General features: G+C 35.8%; 1 protein-coding gene across 2 annotated transcripts in view; it reads left to right on the top strand.

Annotated features, from left to right (window-relative positions):
- Positions 1-9,018, top strand: part of Ano3 (anoctamin 3) — a 266,616-nt gene extending 257,598 nt beyond the window's left edge. Inside the window, exons 25-27 of one of the 2 annotated variants that reach the window (XM_034495046.2) lie at positions 2,741-2,821; positions 2,971-3,076; positions 5,934-9,018. In XM_034495046.2, coding sequence (XP_034350937.1) covers positions 2,741-2,821; positions 2,971-3,076; positions 5,934-6,116 — 370 coding nt within the window. In that variant the 3' untranslated portion in view covers positions 6,117-9,018. The remainder of the gene's footprint in view (positions 1-2,740; positions 2,822-2,970; positions 3,077-5,933) is intronic. The other variant, XM_076929413.1, reaches the window with a different exon arrangement.
- The last annotated feature ends 3,998 nt before the right edge of the window (positions 9,019-13,016 follow it).

Raw genomic sequence — 13,016 nt, 5'->3', positions numbered from 1 at the left:
TTCTAGAGCCTGAATTAAACTTAAATTCTTCAAGGAAGGGGACAAGGTATCTTTGCTATGCAGAGAGAAGATGAAGCTGATAAGAAAAAAAAAAAAAAAAAAAAAAACAGAGTAAAAAGTGAGAAATGGAGCCTGAAAAGTCTGTAGTCTTCAGGCCTAGACATTTTTTAAAGCATATAGAGTTAGGAATGTGACTGATGACTGATGCAGAATCACCTCCTTCTATGTGGCTGGTGTGTGTTTTTCATCTAAAGTTGAAATACACATTTCAAAGTAGGGCAACTTCTCAACCTCTGCAATGTTTCCTCTGTTTGGTCCTTTGGTTGGTTGGTTGGCTGGTTGGTTGGCTGGTTGGTTGGCTGGTTGGTTTGCTTTGCTTTTGTTTGGTTTTGCCATTGGCATTTTAATTCATGTAATTCTTTCCCATCAGGAAGATGGTTATTTTGCCCACTCTGGGGTGCAAAGCAGCATGTGTGGTCTCTGACCTGTTGATATCATTACAGTCACCTCAATCCATACATTCTGATTACAATAATTATCTCTAGACTTTGTTGTCTCTGGGAGACAAAATAACTGGATTTAGACAGTCACGTTAGGCAATATTTGTCAATTCAGACTTTTCCTTTTAATATGTATATGGGAACAAAGCCTGTGAGAACTAACTAGAGAGAACTAAGGCCACCTTTAAAAGCTTTGCAGGTGCAGCCTTAGATGTAAAATCTGGAAGAAAAGGCACTAGAGTGAAGAAAAAAGTCTTTTCCTCAGGAGAATCAATAGGAATGGAGAAAGGTCACGAGCCACAACAGGCAGAACTTTGCTTTAGAGTGACATTGACCTTTACCTAACTATTGGTGAACTGGGGTTTACTGAGAACACTGGAAAAACAGTTGGCAACAAGTGTCTCTTCTTTTTTAAAGAGTGAGAAGCATCTTACTACTGATTTCTTAAACAAGTTTTGGGGTCTTTAAGAGCTTTAAAGGAATTTGAAGTTAGACACCTAAAATTTGAGTTCTAATTTTGTCATTTGCTAAGATATACAGCATCTGTAAGACTATATGATATGGTCAATTTATGACAGTAAAGGTTCATCAGGTGTGTGATTATGAAATGGTGTCTGAGAATGAACAAGATGTTGTTTCAATATCAATAGTGAAAAACCAAAATATTGCTTTTTTTAATGCAGAATGACCTAGAAGCAGATTTAAGAATTTGAGAAGTATAGGTCAGTCGCTTCTTAGTCTTTGCTTTAAGGTCAAGTGTAAAATGTGTAGAATTCTTGTCTGGTATCTTTCTTAAATGAATTACTTGCTAGTAGTTCTATTGCCACCTAGTGGTGGATGAAAATTCTACTGACTGAGTTTACATTTCAGAACCTGAATTTCCTGTGGATAACACCTAAGTTCTCTTTATTCAGTAGCCAGGGGAATAGACTAATTTCAGGCAAAACAATGCAGGTCTTTTGTGACTTAGGCATCATATATAAAGAGAAACACTCAATTACTTAATAATATTCTAAATGTACTTAGCAATGAAATTGAAAACCTATCCAGGTTAGAAAATTTCAGAGAAAATCATGAAGAGATGAGATAGTAGTGGACATGAAAATATCAATAAGAAAACATTTGAGTGATGTTACAGGATTCAGGATTGACAAGGAATACAGTGAAGTTATTGTTGGATTATGGCTGATATTTCAAACTTAAGAATGTTATAGACATATACTTACATCAGATTTTAGAAACCATTTATTCTAGGACTGTTTCTCAATGTTTGGTTCACAAGCATACTTTGAGTGTATTCTTCTCATAGTCCCATATGCTGCTCCCCTCTCAATAACTCCAACTGTATGTCTAAATGGTTTGACTTCTACTTTCACATCATAGTTGCATACATAATTTTACGTGTCTATCTGTCTATCTAAAATCTAATAAAATATACTTGAGAAAAACATGCCATAATTTTCTTTCTGGGACAGACTCAGTAACTCAGTATGATTATTTCCAGTTGTATTCATTTTCCTGCAAACATCACAATTATTTTCCCTTCCCTCCTTCCTTTCTTCCTTTCTTCCTTCCTTTCTTCCTTTCTTATTTTGATTTTGTTTGTTTGTTTGTTTGTTTGTTTTTGAGACATAGCTTCTTTGTGTAGCCTTGACTGTCCTGGAACTCTCTCTGTAGTCCAGACTGGCCTGGTTCTCACAGTTCTGATTGTCTCTGCCTCATGAGTACTAGGATTAAAGGTATGTACCACCACACCTGACTAATAACCATCTTTCTTTATAGATAACAGCAATTTCACTGTAACTATCTGTTTTGCTCACTGTTGAATATCAAGCACTGAGAATTTTGATGGAAAAATATAGGTGCACAATAAATATATTAAATAAGTGAATAGGTGATAAATAGATATAACTAATAACCAGCCATTTGTGTTGCATGCATGTGTTTACAAAAAAAAATTTACTGAGTTTAAATGCACAAGTAGCAGGATGTCTTATGAACAGAAACCACAAAGGTGTTTTATTTGTCTTGTTTTGTTTTAAATAAACTAAATAAAAATCAGTGGGGATAATGTTGAGAAGAAATGACAGAAAAAGGAGTGGGGACAGGTTGAAATAAGAGTCCTGAGTAGTTAGAACAGAGGGAACAATGGCAGTATTTAAATCCTGTGACTCATAAGGAAGAAGGTATTTCAGAAATTTATTAATTTATTACTCATGCAATCCTGTTTTTTTTCCTAGTTGCCTAAAAGGATATGTCAACAATAGCTTATCCTTCTTTGACCTGAGTGAACTTGGTATGGGAAAATCGGGTTACTGCAGGTACTTACCTATAACGTATTTATCTTTCCTGCTTGCTTTCGCCACCTCATCTCCTTCCCTTTACATGTACAAAAGCATTAACATTTTGAAAGTTGAGCAAATCATGAATGTTCTGCTATCCTCATGCTTTCTGTTTTTGTGGATTACAGGTACCGAGACTATAGAGGCCCCCCTTGGAGTTCCAAACCCTATGAGTTCACCTTACAGTACTGGCACATCCTGGCTGCTCGATTGGCCTTCATTATTGTATTTGAGGTTAGTCTCAGGACAGGTTGATGACAATTCTTCACTGGCTTCTAAAAAAGAACTTGAGTAGGCCCAGGAAAGGGTTGTATATGGTAAAACAATTATAAATAACATGAAAAATAATGAGTAAGATCTAAAAACTGTAACCACAAGTTCGTGGCTATTTATGCAAGAAAACTGGTGAGAAAGATACTATCTCACAAAGCTTTTGAGGGTCCTAGATTTACATTCCTAGAGGCCATGCTTAAAAATAAAAAAGTAGTTTTCATAAGCTGATAAATGACTTTAAAACTACTTGTTAACTCAAAATACAGACAATCACATGAATATTTTGTTTAAAACAATTTGGACATTCCATAAATTTTGCCTGAAACTTTTATTAAAAATCATTGGAGTTTGATTATCACAGACATGATAGTTTTGAACTGTAATACTGTGAGGCAGTTTAAAGAGAACTACACACAATATTATCAGTTGTTTTACAAGTCATGATATAGTGAAGAATTTAGCACTGGGATGTTTGAACGATTTCTCTGGTTTACCAGTGAGTCAACGAAAAATTTCACATTTTTTATGGCCAAAAGAGATAGTATTTTGATTATCTTAAGTCTTTTGAAACAAACAAAAAAGTTTTGTTTATTTGATACTTTTTAAACTTCTCAAATATACTAACCTGGTTTCAAACTTCCAATTTGGCCAAGGTTGGTCGCAAATGCCTAATCATCCTGTCTGTCCTCCCAAGCACTAGAATTATAGGCACACACCACTACGCTTGGGTTATATGAATCTGGGGATAGAAACTAGGGCTTTGTGTCAGCTAGGCAAGCATTCTACTTAATAAATCTGACTTAAAAACGCTTTTTAAAGACAATATTTAAAGACATATTCCAAGTTATGTCCAAATATAAATTTACAATTTGTATGTATTTGAAAATGAAATGCTTGCCTCTAAAGACATGATTGAGGACTGATAGTTTCTTATTTGATGTCTCTTTGAATCAATGAAGATATATCTTACTGAATAAGATTTTCTACTTCATTGAAGGTAGTATAATGGTTTAACTCATATTTTCAGTCTAATAATTCAATGAGATGTTTCTCATTATTTAGTTTTAAAATGTACATATTTCCTATATTCCTAAGAAGTCAAATGAACAAAGTTAATCAGACACATCAGTTTGTAATATCACTCAAGGGTCCATGTGAGGCCCTCTTTATTTCTCTTTCTTCATTCCCATTATTGATCCTGTAACTCTTAAGCAACTTATGTGAAACTCTTCTTGTTGGTTCTTAAGTGTGTATATACATACACGTGCACATACACATACACGTGCACATGCACATGCACATGCACATGCACATGCATATGCACATACATGTAGTAGTAGTAGCACTTTGGATGCTATATTTTCCAAATAACTTCAATCATTTTGTGCCTTAAAATTTCTTTCATCTTGCACTTGCTTCATGTGTTTAGCTCTAAAAAGAAGTGTCAGTGATCTCTACCCATGTTTAGAACACACCTACTAATCATATGAATTATAATCTTTAAATATAATGAAATATTTATTATCATATGTTACACTTTACTAAATCATGGCAATATTTTCATTTGTATTCCTATCATTTTGAGACACATCACTGAATTTTTAAAAGTATTGTATGTTTAAATGATCGGGCAAGAAGTCCTGATTTTCTGTGGGAAAATATAAATTGTTTTACAGATCTACTTTGCCATGCTATTTCTTGGGACACATAAGCAAGTCCAGCTAAAAGTACAATTAATTCTTCCTTTTCTCATAAAGAATCTATTGTCCACTAACAGCCTTTTACATAAAGGTATTTTTCAAGAGGCCATAGTAACCTCACAAATATCACATTGTTCTCTTTCCTTTCTGAGAAATGGTAAGACCTACCATCCTCAGAGGATAGTTATAACAGTAGGAAGTGCCATTTGAGCAGAGCTCATGCTGTGCCAAGCACTCTTTTAAGCTCTTCAAATGTGTGTTAAATTAATTCATTTAAGGTGGAGCATGATCATCACTATCAGAGGCACAGAATGTGGATAATTTGATCAGGGGTATATAGCCCCTGAGTGTCTGTAGGATGAAGACTTAATTGATCTCATTCTAATACTGGACATTTACTTACAAGCATAATGCCTTTGAGTTCCATTTTTACTTGTTCAAATCCAACACTAAGGCTGGGTGTGGTAGTGCACACCTTAGTCCCACCAAACAGGAGATAGAGGCAGGTGAATTTCTTTTTGTTGATCTATAAAGAAAGTTCTAGGCCAGAGCAGAAAATAATAGCAAAATTATTTCTCAAAGCAAACTAACAAAACCAACAAGCCCCCACTACTGCCAGTTTATTCTCAAAACACAAATAGTACATATTGTACCAAAATTATGTAACACAAATTAAAGTCTTGATAGTAGTAATGGTGACAGTGAACTTATATAATAAAATTTCTGAAAAATACTTTGTTGAGTCTGAGTCTAATCCCTGACTTACACATTTATCTTGCATGTATTTTTGTCTATTGAATATACATTTGTATCTATTAATGTATACTGTAGTAATACTGCATAGCATGTAATGATTTTAAACAGGAATTTAAGATGTTTTTTATGCAGTGATGTCATTATACAGCATTAAAAAGAGGAAACAACTTTTTGGTGTCTAATTAAGGTGACTCAATAACATTTGTATTTATAATGTAAGTCTTGGAAGCAATATCCTAAATGCTACACACTATGTTCTGATGCTTGATTTTGAGACAAATGGATCATTGTTCATGACTTTTCTATTTTACAGTGAGTTCTCTGGAACCTTTGAAAACACACTTTTATCTTTACCTTTACAGCATCTTGTTTTTGGCATTAAGTCATTCATTGCATACCTGATTCCTGATATACCAAAGGGCCTCCGTGAGCGCATACGGCGAGAGAAATACTTAGTTCAAGAAATGATGTATGAGGCTGAACTGGAACATTTACAGCAACAGAGAAGAAAAAGTGGTCAGCCTATTCACCATGAATGGCCTTAGGCAGTACCTATTACCCAAAGGGGGAGGTACCATTAGTGTGCAGGAATGAGACACTTGAAATACGGACGGGATCCAAGAGAAAGGCATACTTGCCAAACTATTTTGTAAAATGCTACTTGGAAATACATCATAGCAGCCTATGGGATTTAGAATGCTCAGACTTCTAAGGAAAGAAAAGACTTTTGACCTCCAAAGGGCTGCAACTGAATGGCCAGGAGCCAGGCTCTGATTCTCAGAGCAAGACTTCAGGGGAGTTCTGTGTTTTGAGGCCATTCTGTACTATTAGCTGCAGAACAAATAGGAAAGGTAGTGGTAAAATTTCCAGGGACAAATTTTCACATAAATGTTCATAAACTGGAAATACTAATTGGATTCTAGGACTTACACATAAGCTCAGATATTCACAAGAAATGAGTTAAATCAATTGTTGGCTCTGATGTCAGAACCCCATGTCCCATCAGCTTACAGGTTTGTGGAGTTGTCTTTGTCTCTTTGATATAACAAATATATGCACATGGCATTTATGCTGCTCTGTGTCGACTATGCACTTAAAGAGCTGAGCATCACTATAGTAGTCAAACCAAAAATCCAAGTTCCCCAAAAGTGCACCACTGGAATATTTCTATTAGATTGGCTGTGTTCAAGTCTTCTTTATCACTTCAGAGCCAAATACATTGCCCATTTTGTTAACAAATGCCAATAGCTCCACTTCGAATATTTGAATGGTTGTTCTTGTATCATTAGAACATGATTAATTTGTATTTTACTGCAGAAGCCTATCTTCTATTCTATTCTATGTGCCCCTCTCTGTCTGAATGATTACAAATCTCACAGAATGCTATGTTGAAACTTTGTAAATATGCCAATGTTCCTTATATATTTGCACTTTACACTGTGTAATGCGAGTTCCAGTCTAAGGCCAGTTACACAGGATGCTACTCTAATAGTTCATTCAGGAAATCGAAGCCAAATGTTCTGCAACACTTATGCTTTTTCTATAACATGCATTCTCAGTTATGAGCTAATGAAAATAATGCATGCATGGAGTGTATTATTTCTTTCTGGGTTTCACTTTTTCATCATAGAAGGCAGATTTTTTTTTTAATGAATTGATTTTATCTAGTTTCAAAACTCTCTAGAAACAAAGCCAATTTAGTTTAGTTTTGAAGATCATAATTTGTTGTAGAATCCTTATTTGAATTTCAACTTTATCCCACATTGATGGGGCACAAATGAAGGGGTATTCAACTAAAAGAATCTCAGAGGAAGCATTAATTAATGGGCAGAATACAAAGAAAGTGAAGGAGTGAAGGAGCAGGGTATATTGTAGAAATCAACACACATTCTCTTGTAAAACAGAAAAGATCTGAGCTTTTTTCTCTGTGAATGGTGTGTGAAATCACACAGAGAACATGTAAACATATGACATACACATACATAACACATAAACACATACACACACATACATACAGAAAACACATAAACACAGAAGATAATCACACAAAGAACACATAAACATGCACAGAGAACACATAAACACATGATTTCTATTATTTGTTATGATTTCTATTATTTGTTCAGTTTGGTTTTGTTCAATTAAGCAAAACAAAAATGTTTACAAAACATAAAATGTTAGATTAGTCACACACCAAAAAAAAATATAAACTACTTTGCACACACTAGTAATTCTTTATCAAGGAAACCCTTTTCACTTATTGGAAGTACACTGCCCCAATTCTAACACTTAAAAAGCTTTGTTTACTTGATTATGGTTGCTTTATAGTTTCTGCCCAGGATATTCGCTTCTCTACTTTCCCTATGATTCTGATCCAGGCATACAGCCTGAGATTCTAACGTCTTCCACATGATCTGGGGATGTAGCTCAGTGGCAGTGTGTGTAGCATGCATATGGAACACATAACCTCAACTCTTGGCACCACAAAACAAACAAACAAAGAAAATAAATGTAAATAAAATGAAGTATGAAGTGAATTCCAACACAAATCCTTGTTCCTAGACTCTTCCACTACAAATATAATGGCTGATTCCATCAGTTGTCAAATAGGATTTTCAGCTCCTCTGTTTTGGAGCATTTGCGCTCCCTTTTCTTCATTAACTAGATGTATCTACAGACCTGAGCATATTCTGTTTACCTAACATTTACATCTTTTCCAAATTAGGGATGCAAGATGGATATGTGTCTTACAGTAGGACAGAAAATAACAGCCTTTTCCTTGAGAATTCTTTTTCTAGGTTTTTCTATACACCATTGGGGTTTAAATAATATTTGATTGATATGAACAAAGATATTTTAATTAATGTTGTAGTATAATAATTTAGAAAATATCTTGCCTGATTTTTTTGAGATGGATAAGGGAAAACAGAACCAAAAAAAAGTTATCTGGTGTATTTGTTTCTTAAACAGTGCAGGACAATCAAACTTTGTTTCATCATCACTGATAGCAAAACAGACAGCCCCTCATAGTACGTTAGTTTTATTAGATCAGATCATTCTACTTAAGTTGAGAGAAATGTTTTATACATGTTTTTCATATGAATATAAATTATTTCTCGAAGATTTATAGCACACACTATTCTCAGGAATTCTGTATGATGTGAATGCTGCTCATATATTTTCATATTCTCACTTCTTGTCTTTTTATGCTAAAACCTAATGGATACATGCATGCAGTCTGCCTGGACAAGTTGCATAAGCCATTCTGAGTCTTAACTGTAATAGTTCTCAATCATTTGCGTCTGTGTATGCACTTTTAGGTGAGCCACTGCTGCCTGAATGCATGATGACATTCAACCTGAATGCTAAATGATTCTTAGCACAATCTACTATATAATGGAATGAATAGAAACTTTTTCACTCAATAAATTATCATTTTTACTATAATTTGCACATTACATTTCATTCTGCTTGTATTTAAATATTAAGTTGGGATCTGTTGAATGCATATGGGCTGGAAAGATTGTGGGTTCTTTAGCTCTCAAACAATAGTTTTGTTATTAATAGAGAAACTTATCACATTCAGACTGTCTCTTGATAGATAATATTCCTATCTTAAGGTCACTCACAGGACTGGGAAGATGGCTCAGTGAGTAAAGTGTTTGCTATGCAAGCATGACAACCTAAGTCTGGATGGAGCAGCAACACTGACAAACAACAAAGCCTAATATGATAGAATATGCCTGTGACCACCAACTCCAGGGAAGCAGAGATAGGAGGATCCCAGGGGCCAGCCAGTGTGGCCAATCTTTGAGCTCCAGACTTAGTGAGAATCTCTATCTTAAAAGATAAGGTAGAAATCAATAGAGAATACTGGACATTGACTTCTAGTCTGCACATACACACATTCATGCACATGCACACAAACATAGAAGATACGACACACATAAACATAGGAAGGCATACTAATGCTCATAAACACTCATACACCACAAAAAAGAATAAAATAAATATTTGCATATCAAGGTACAGGTGAGATATCACGTTAATACTAATGATGTCTGTCCTAGAAGACATGAGAAAATCTTTTTGATTAGGTCATATGAGGGTAAATAGGCCTTTACCACACCCAAGCACTTTTTCTCTTCACACATACTCTGCCTCTCCAAATAACTATCAAAACCTCATAGAGCAAGTAATTCTTTAAGGCAAAAACAAACAGGAGGAGTCTGAAGAAATATCTCAGCAGATTAGAGTACTACACCTGATGCTCTTCCAGAGGACCCCACTTTGGCTCCCAGCACCCATTTAGTGGCTTACAATGGTCTGAAACTACATTTCCAGGAGATCCAGTACATTCTCAACCAGCCTCTGGTGGAACCAGGCACACATGTGGTGTACAAAAATAAATGCATACAAAACATATACATAGCACAAAAATATTGTTTTAAGAAAGAAAGGCTTTATTTTAGTCTGTGGTTTCACACAGATAGATGCTTCATGGTGAGGAAGACATAATAGCAAGCCAAAAGCAAGATGCTGATTACATGTCATCCAGTCACAAGAAGCAGAGAGAAGGAACAGGAAATGGAATGTAGCTAAAATCCCTTAAAGCTTGCCCCCAGTGATGGATGTCTTCCAACAAGTTTCTACTTTCTACAGATTCTATAACCTTCACAAACAGTACTACCAAGTGGTGACTAAGTAGTCAAACACATGAGCCTATGAGAGGCATTTCTCAGTCAGACCACCATAACTTGCAAAAGAGCAAAGGGTATGAGTCAAGGACATGAGGATTTGACCAATATTCTGACCATTCACTGTGAAAATAACCAACACATTTACCCTGGATTGGATAGGGATTCAAGAGTAAATACAGTACAGGGTGTTGTGATAGACTCTTATCTCATAATCAAGAATTACCAAACTTACCCATTTTTGGTTTTAGACTTGATGGTTTAACTTGAAAGTCTGTGTTTATTGAATGGCCTGGGTGGGTAGATTAATTGGTCAATTGAGGCAAGTAAACGAACAAAAAACAAAACTGATGTCATCAGACAAGTGTACTTTATTTTCCCCAAATTACAGAATCACAAAGGCTTCCAAACAGTACTGCGAGTGCGCTAACATCTTATTTTATTTCCACTATCTATGGAGCTACAAGGAGAACATTCTGAGGAGATCAAACATTCTGGTTTCATTTGGAAAGTTAACTGTATTCTTCTAAGCATTTTTTTTTGTCTTTATATTTCTTTTTTTCATTTTTATTTTTTATTTTTCCCAATCTGCTTTTATACCATTTTAATTACACGCAAGTATTAAGGTCAGTTCTAGGTTGAGGAACTAACAATAAAATAGAGGCAAATAGTCAAGGAACAAGCAAGACAATTCAAAATGAAATGTGTCAACATTGTATAGACTAATGAAAGGTTTCAGTTCTTGCTTAAACTATTGGTCAGCCCAGGTCCCTACTTTTGTAGAAAAATGCCTGGGCTTTTTACTTTGTGCAGGTGATAAGTTTCTTTCAATCAAGTGTAAGAGTCTGAAAATTGCTGAGGGAAGACAGCAGACTCAGATATTATGTAAAGACAAAGAGTATTTATTCTGCAGAAACAATTAGCATGCAGGAGACGGGGAGGGGTGGGAGGGCCAACTATTCTCCAAAATGGTTACCCTAGACAAAGGTGTGCAGGCCTTCTTATTGGGAACCAGGGGAGCCCACTAAAAGGATTAGATAATCTCTCATGTAATTGGTAGGGGCCAAAGCGGTGACATTAATATAACTTTGATTGGCTAGTGTTAGTTCTTGTATATTTAAAGAGTGGGTTAGGAAACTAAAATTTCATTGGTGGGTACTGGGGAGGTGACAGAAGTCAGCTTCTAATTGGCTTGTGCCAGGTGGTCAGTGGTTTGAATTCCTATGTCATGAATATTTAACTGCAGGATGAGATAGGCCTGCCCAGCACAGATGACCCATCCTGGGATATTTTCCCATTCTTGTGGTTATTCCAGGCTGTTCTTTGGGAGGGGGTTTTATGACCTTGTTTCTGTGACTTACTGTCTGTTCCTGGAGCTGGTGCCTTATGGCCTTCTTTTTGAAATCAAGCCTGGTACTTTAATGGAGACAAATGGGGTTTATGTTATCTTTTCCCAAGCTTGACACCTTGGTTCATGTGGAATTACAGTTGTGACTATATTTGGTGGCTTTCTTTCTAAAGATCATCCTTGTTTCACCCACAGTAAGCCTTTTTAAGAAGTAAAAATGAAAGCATGTACGTTGTTTGAAAGTGTCTTCTAATCAGGACTAATGATTGCTGTTGCTTAGATCTACCTTCAGCGAAGTGTAGCAAGTGGATTCCTAACAGCACGTATTTAGTGCTTTGTAACAGGTGAGCTGACAGCTCTCCCTCATAAAGTAGCTTCCACATTTCTTGACTCTACGTGGCAATCCTTGGTTACAGTGGACAGTCAGCATGCACTTTGTTGTCTTTCTTTCTCAAAGAAGGCAAGGCACAATTTTAGAGCCTAGATCTGTACTGACTTATTCAATCCAATTTTCCAACTTAAATCTCTGGATGTAAAAAATAATATCTCTACCCACTTTGTTTTTTAAAAAAGCAAAATTCCTAAATTACTAATTAAAAAGAAAACATGAGAGCTATATTTGGAAGAGTTCTCAGAAACACAATTGTGTAATAGTATTTGGGGGGAGGACTATGCCCCTAGTAACTCCCAAATAACTGCAGGGTGTTTCTGTACCTGCTCTAGCCCATTTTAGCATCCAAATAATTGACAAAGAGAATTAATAGATTTATTAGCAAGCTAGCAACGCTAAGCTGGGCAGATTCTGACCTGTTCTAAACCTGTAAGGCTACCTATTTCCAAGCCATGCAGTCTTTTACCTGCATCTGCATTTTGCCCTGGCTTGCTCTGGTCCATGTGTGTCCTGGTGGCTGTTCTCTCATTGAGATCTCCTGGTCCCTCCACATAGTCTTTGCACATGTTCTTCTCCTCTCTTCTCTGTCCCTCTCTGATCCCTTTGGGACTTGCTAACTGGGATCTAATGTTCACCTCTGTCTTCTTCTGCCCAGCCATTGGCTGATCTTTTTAACCAATCAGAGATGATGGAAAACAATTTTTATGTAATATTGACACTGAAGATGTTTGACCATATACCAACATCTGGATTGTAACCAGGTAGAGACATCAATATCTGAATATATAGTCACAATTGAGATATGAGTACCCAGCCATACAAGAAGTGAAGACTTAAAATCTCACTTCTATCTCATATGAATCGACACTACTTTTTTTGGCATCTTCATTTAAATGGAAAACAATGGAATTAAATGACCAGAAAAAATAATAATCCAATTGCAAAATATTAGTGGCAGCTGTGCTTTGGAAACAGTAGGGGCAACTTGGGAACATCTGATCTATGTATA

The sequence above is a fragment of the Arvicanthis niloticus genome, chromosome 2 (assembly GCF_011762505.2).
Source record: "Arvicanthis niloticus isolate mArvNil1 chromosome 2, mArvNil1.pat.X, whole genome shotgun sequence".
Classification (NCBI taxonomy): Eukaryota; Metazoa; Chordata; class Mammalia; order Rodentia; family Muridae; genus Arvicanthis; species Arvicanthis niloticus.
The sequence above is the reverse complement of the archived record's forward strand: the minus strand, read 5'-3'. Positions and strand labels throughout refer to the sequence as shown.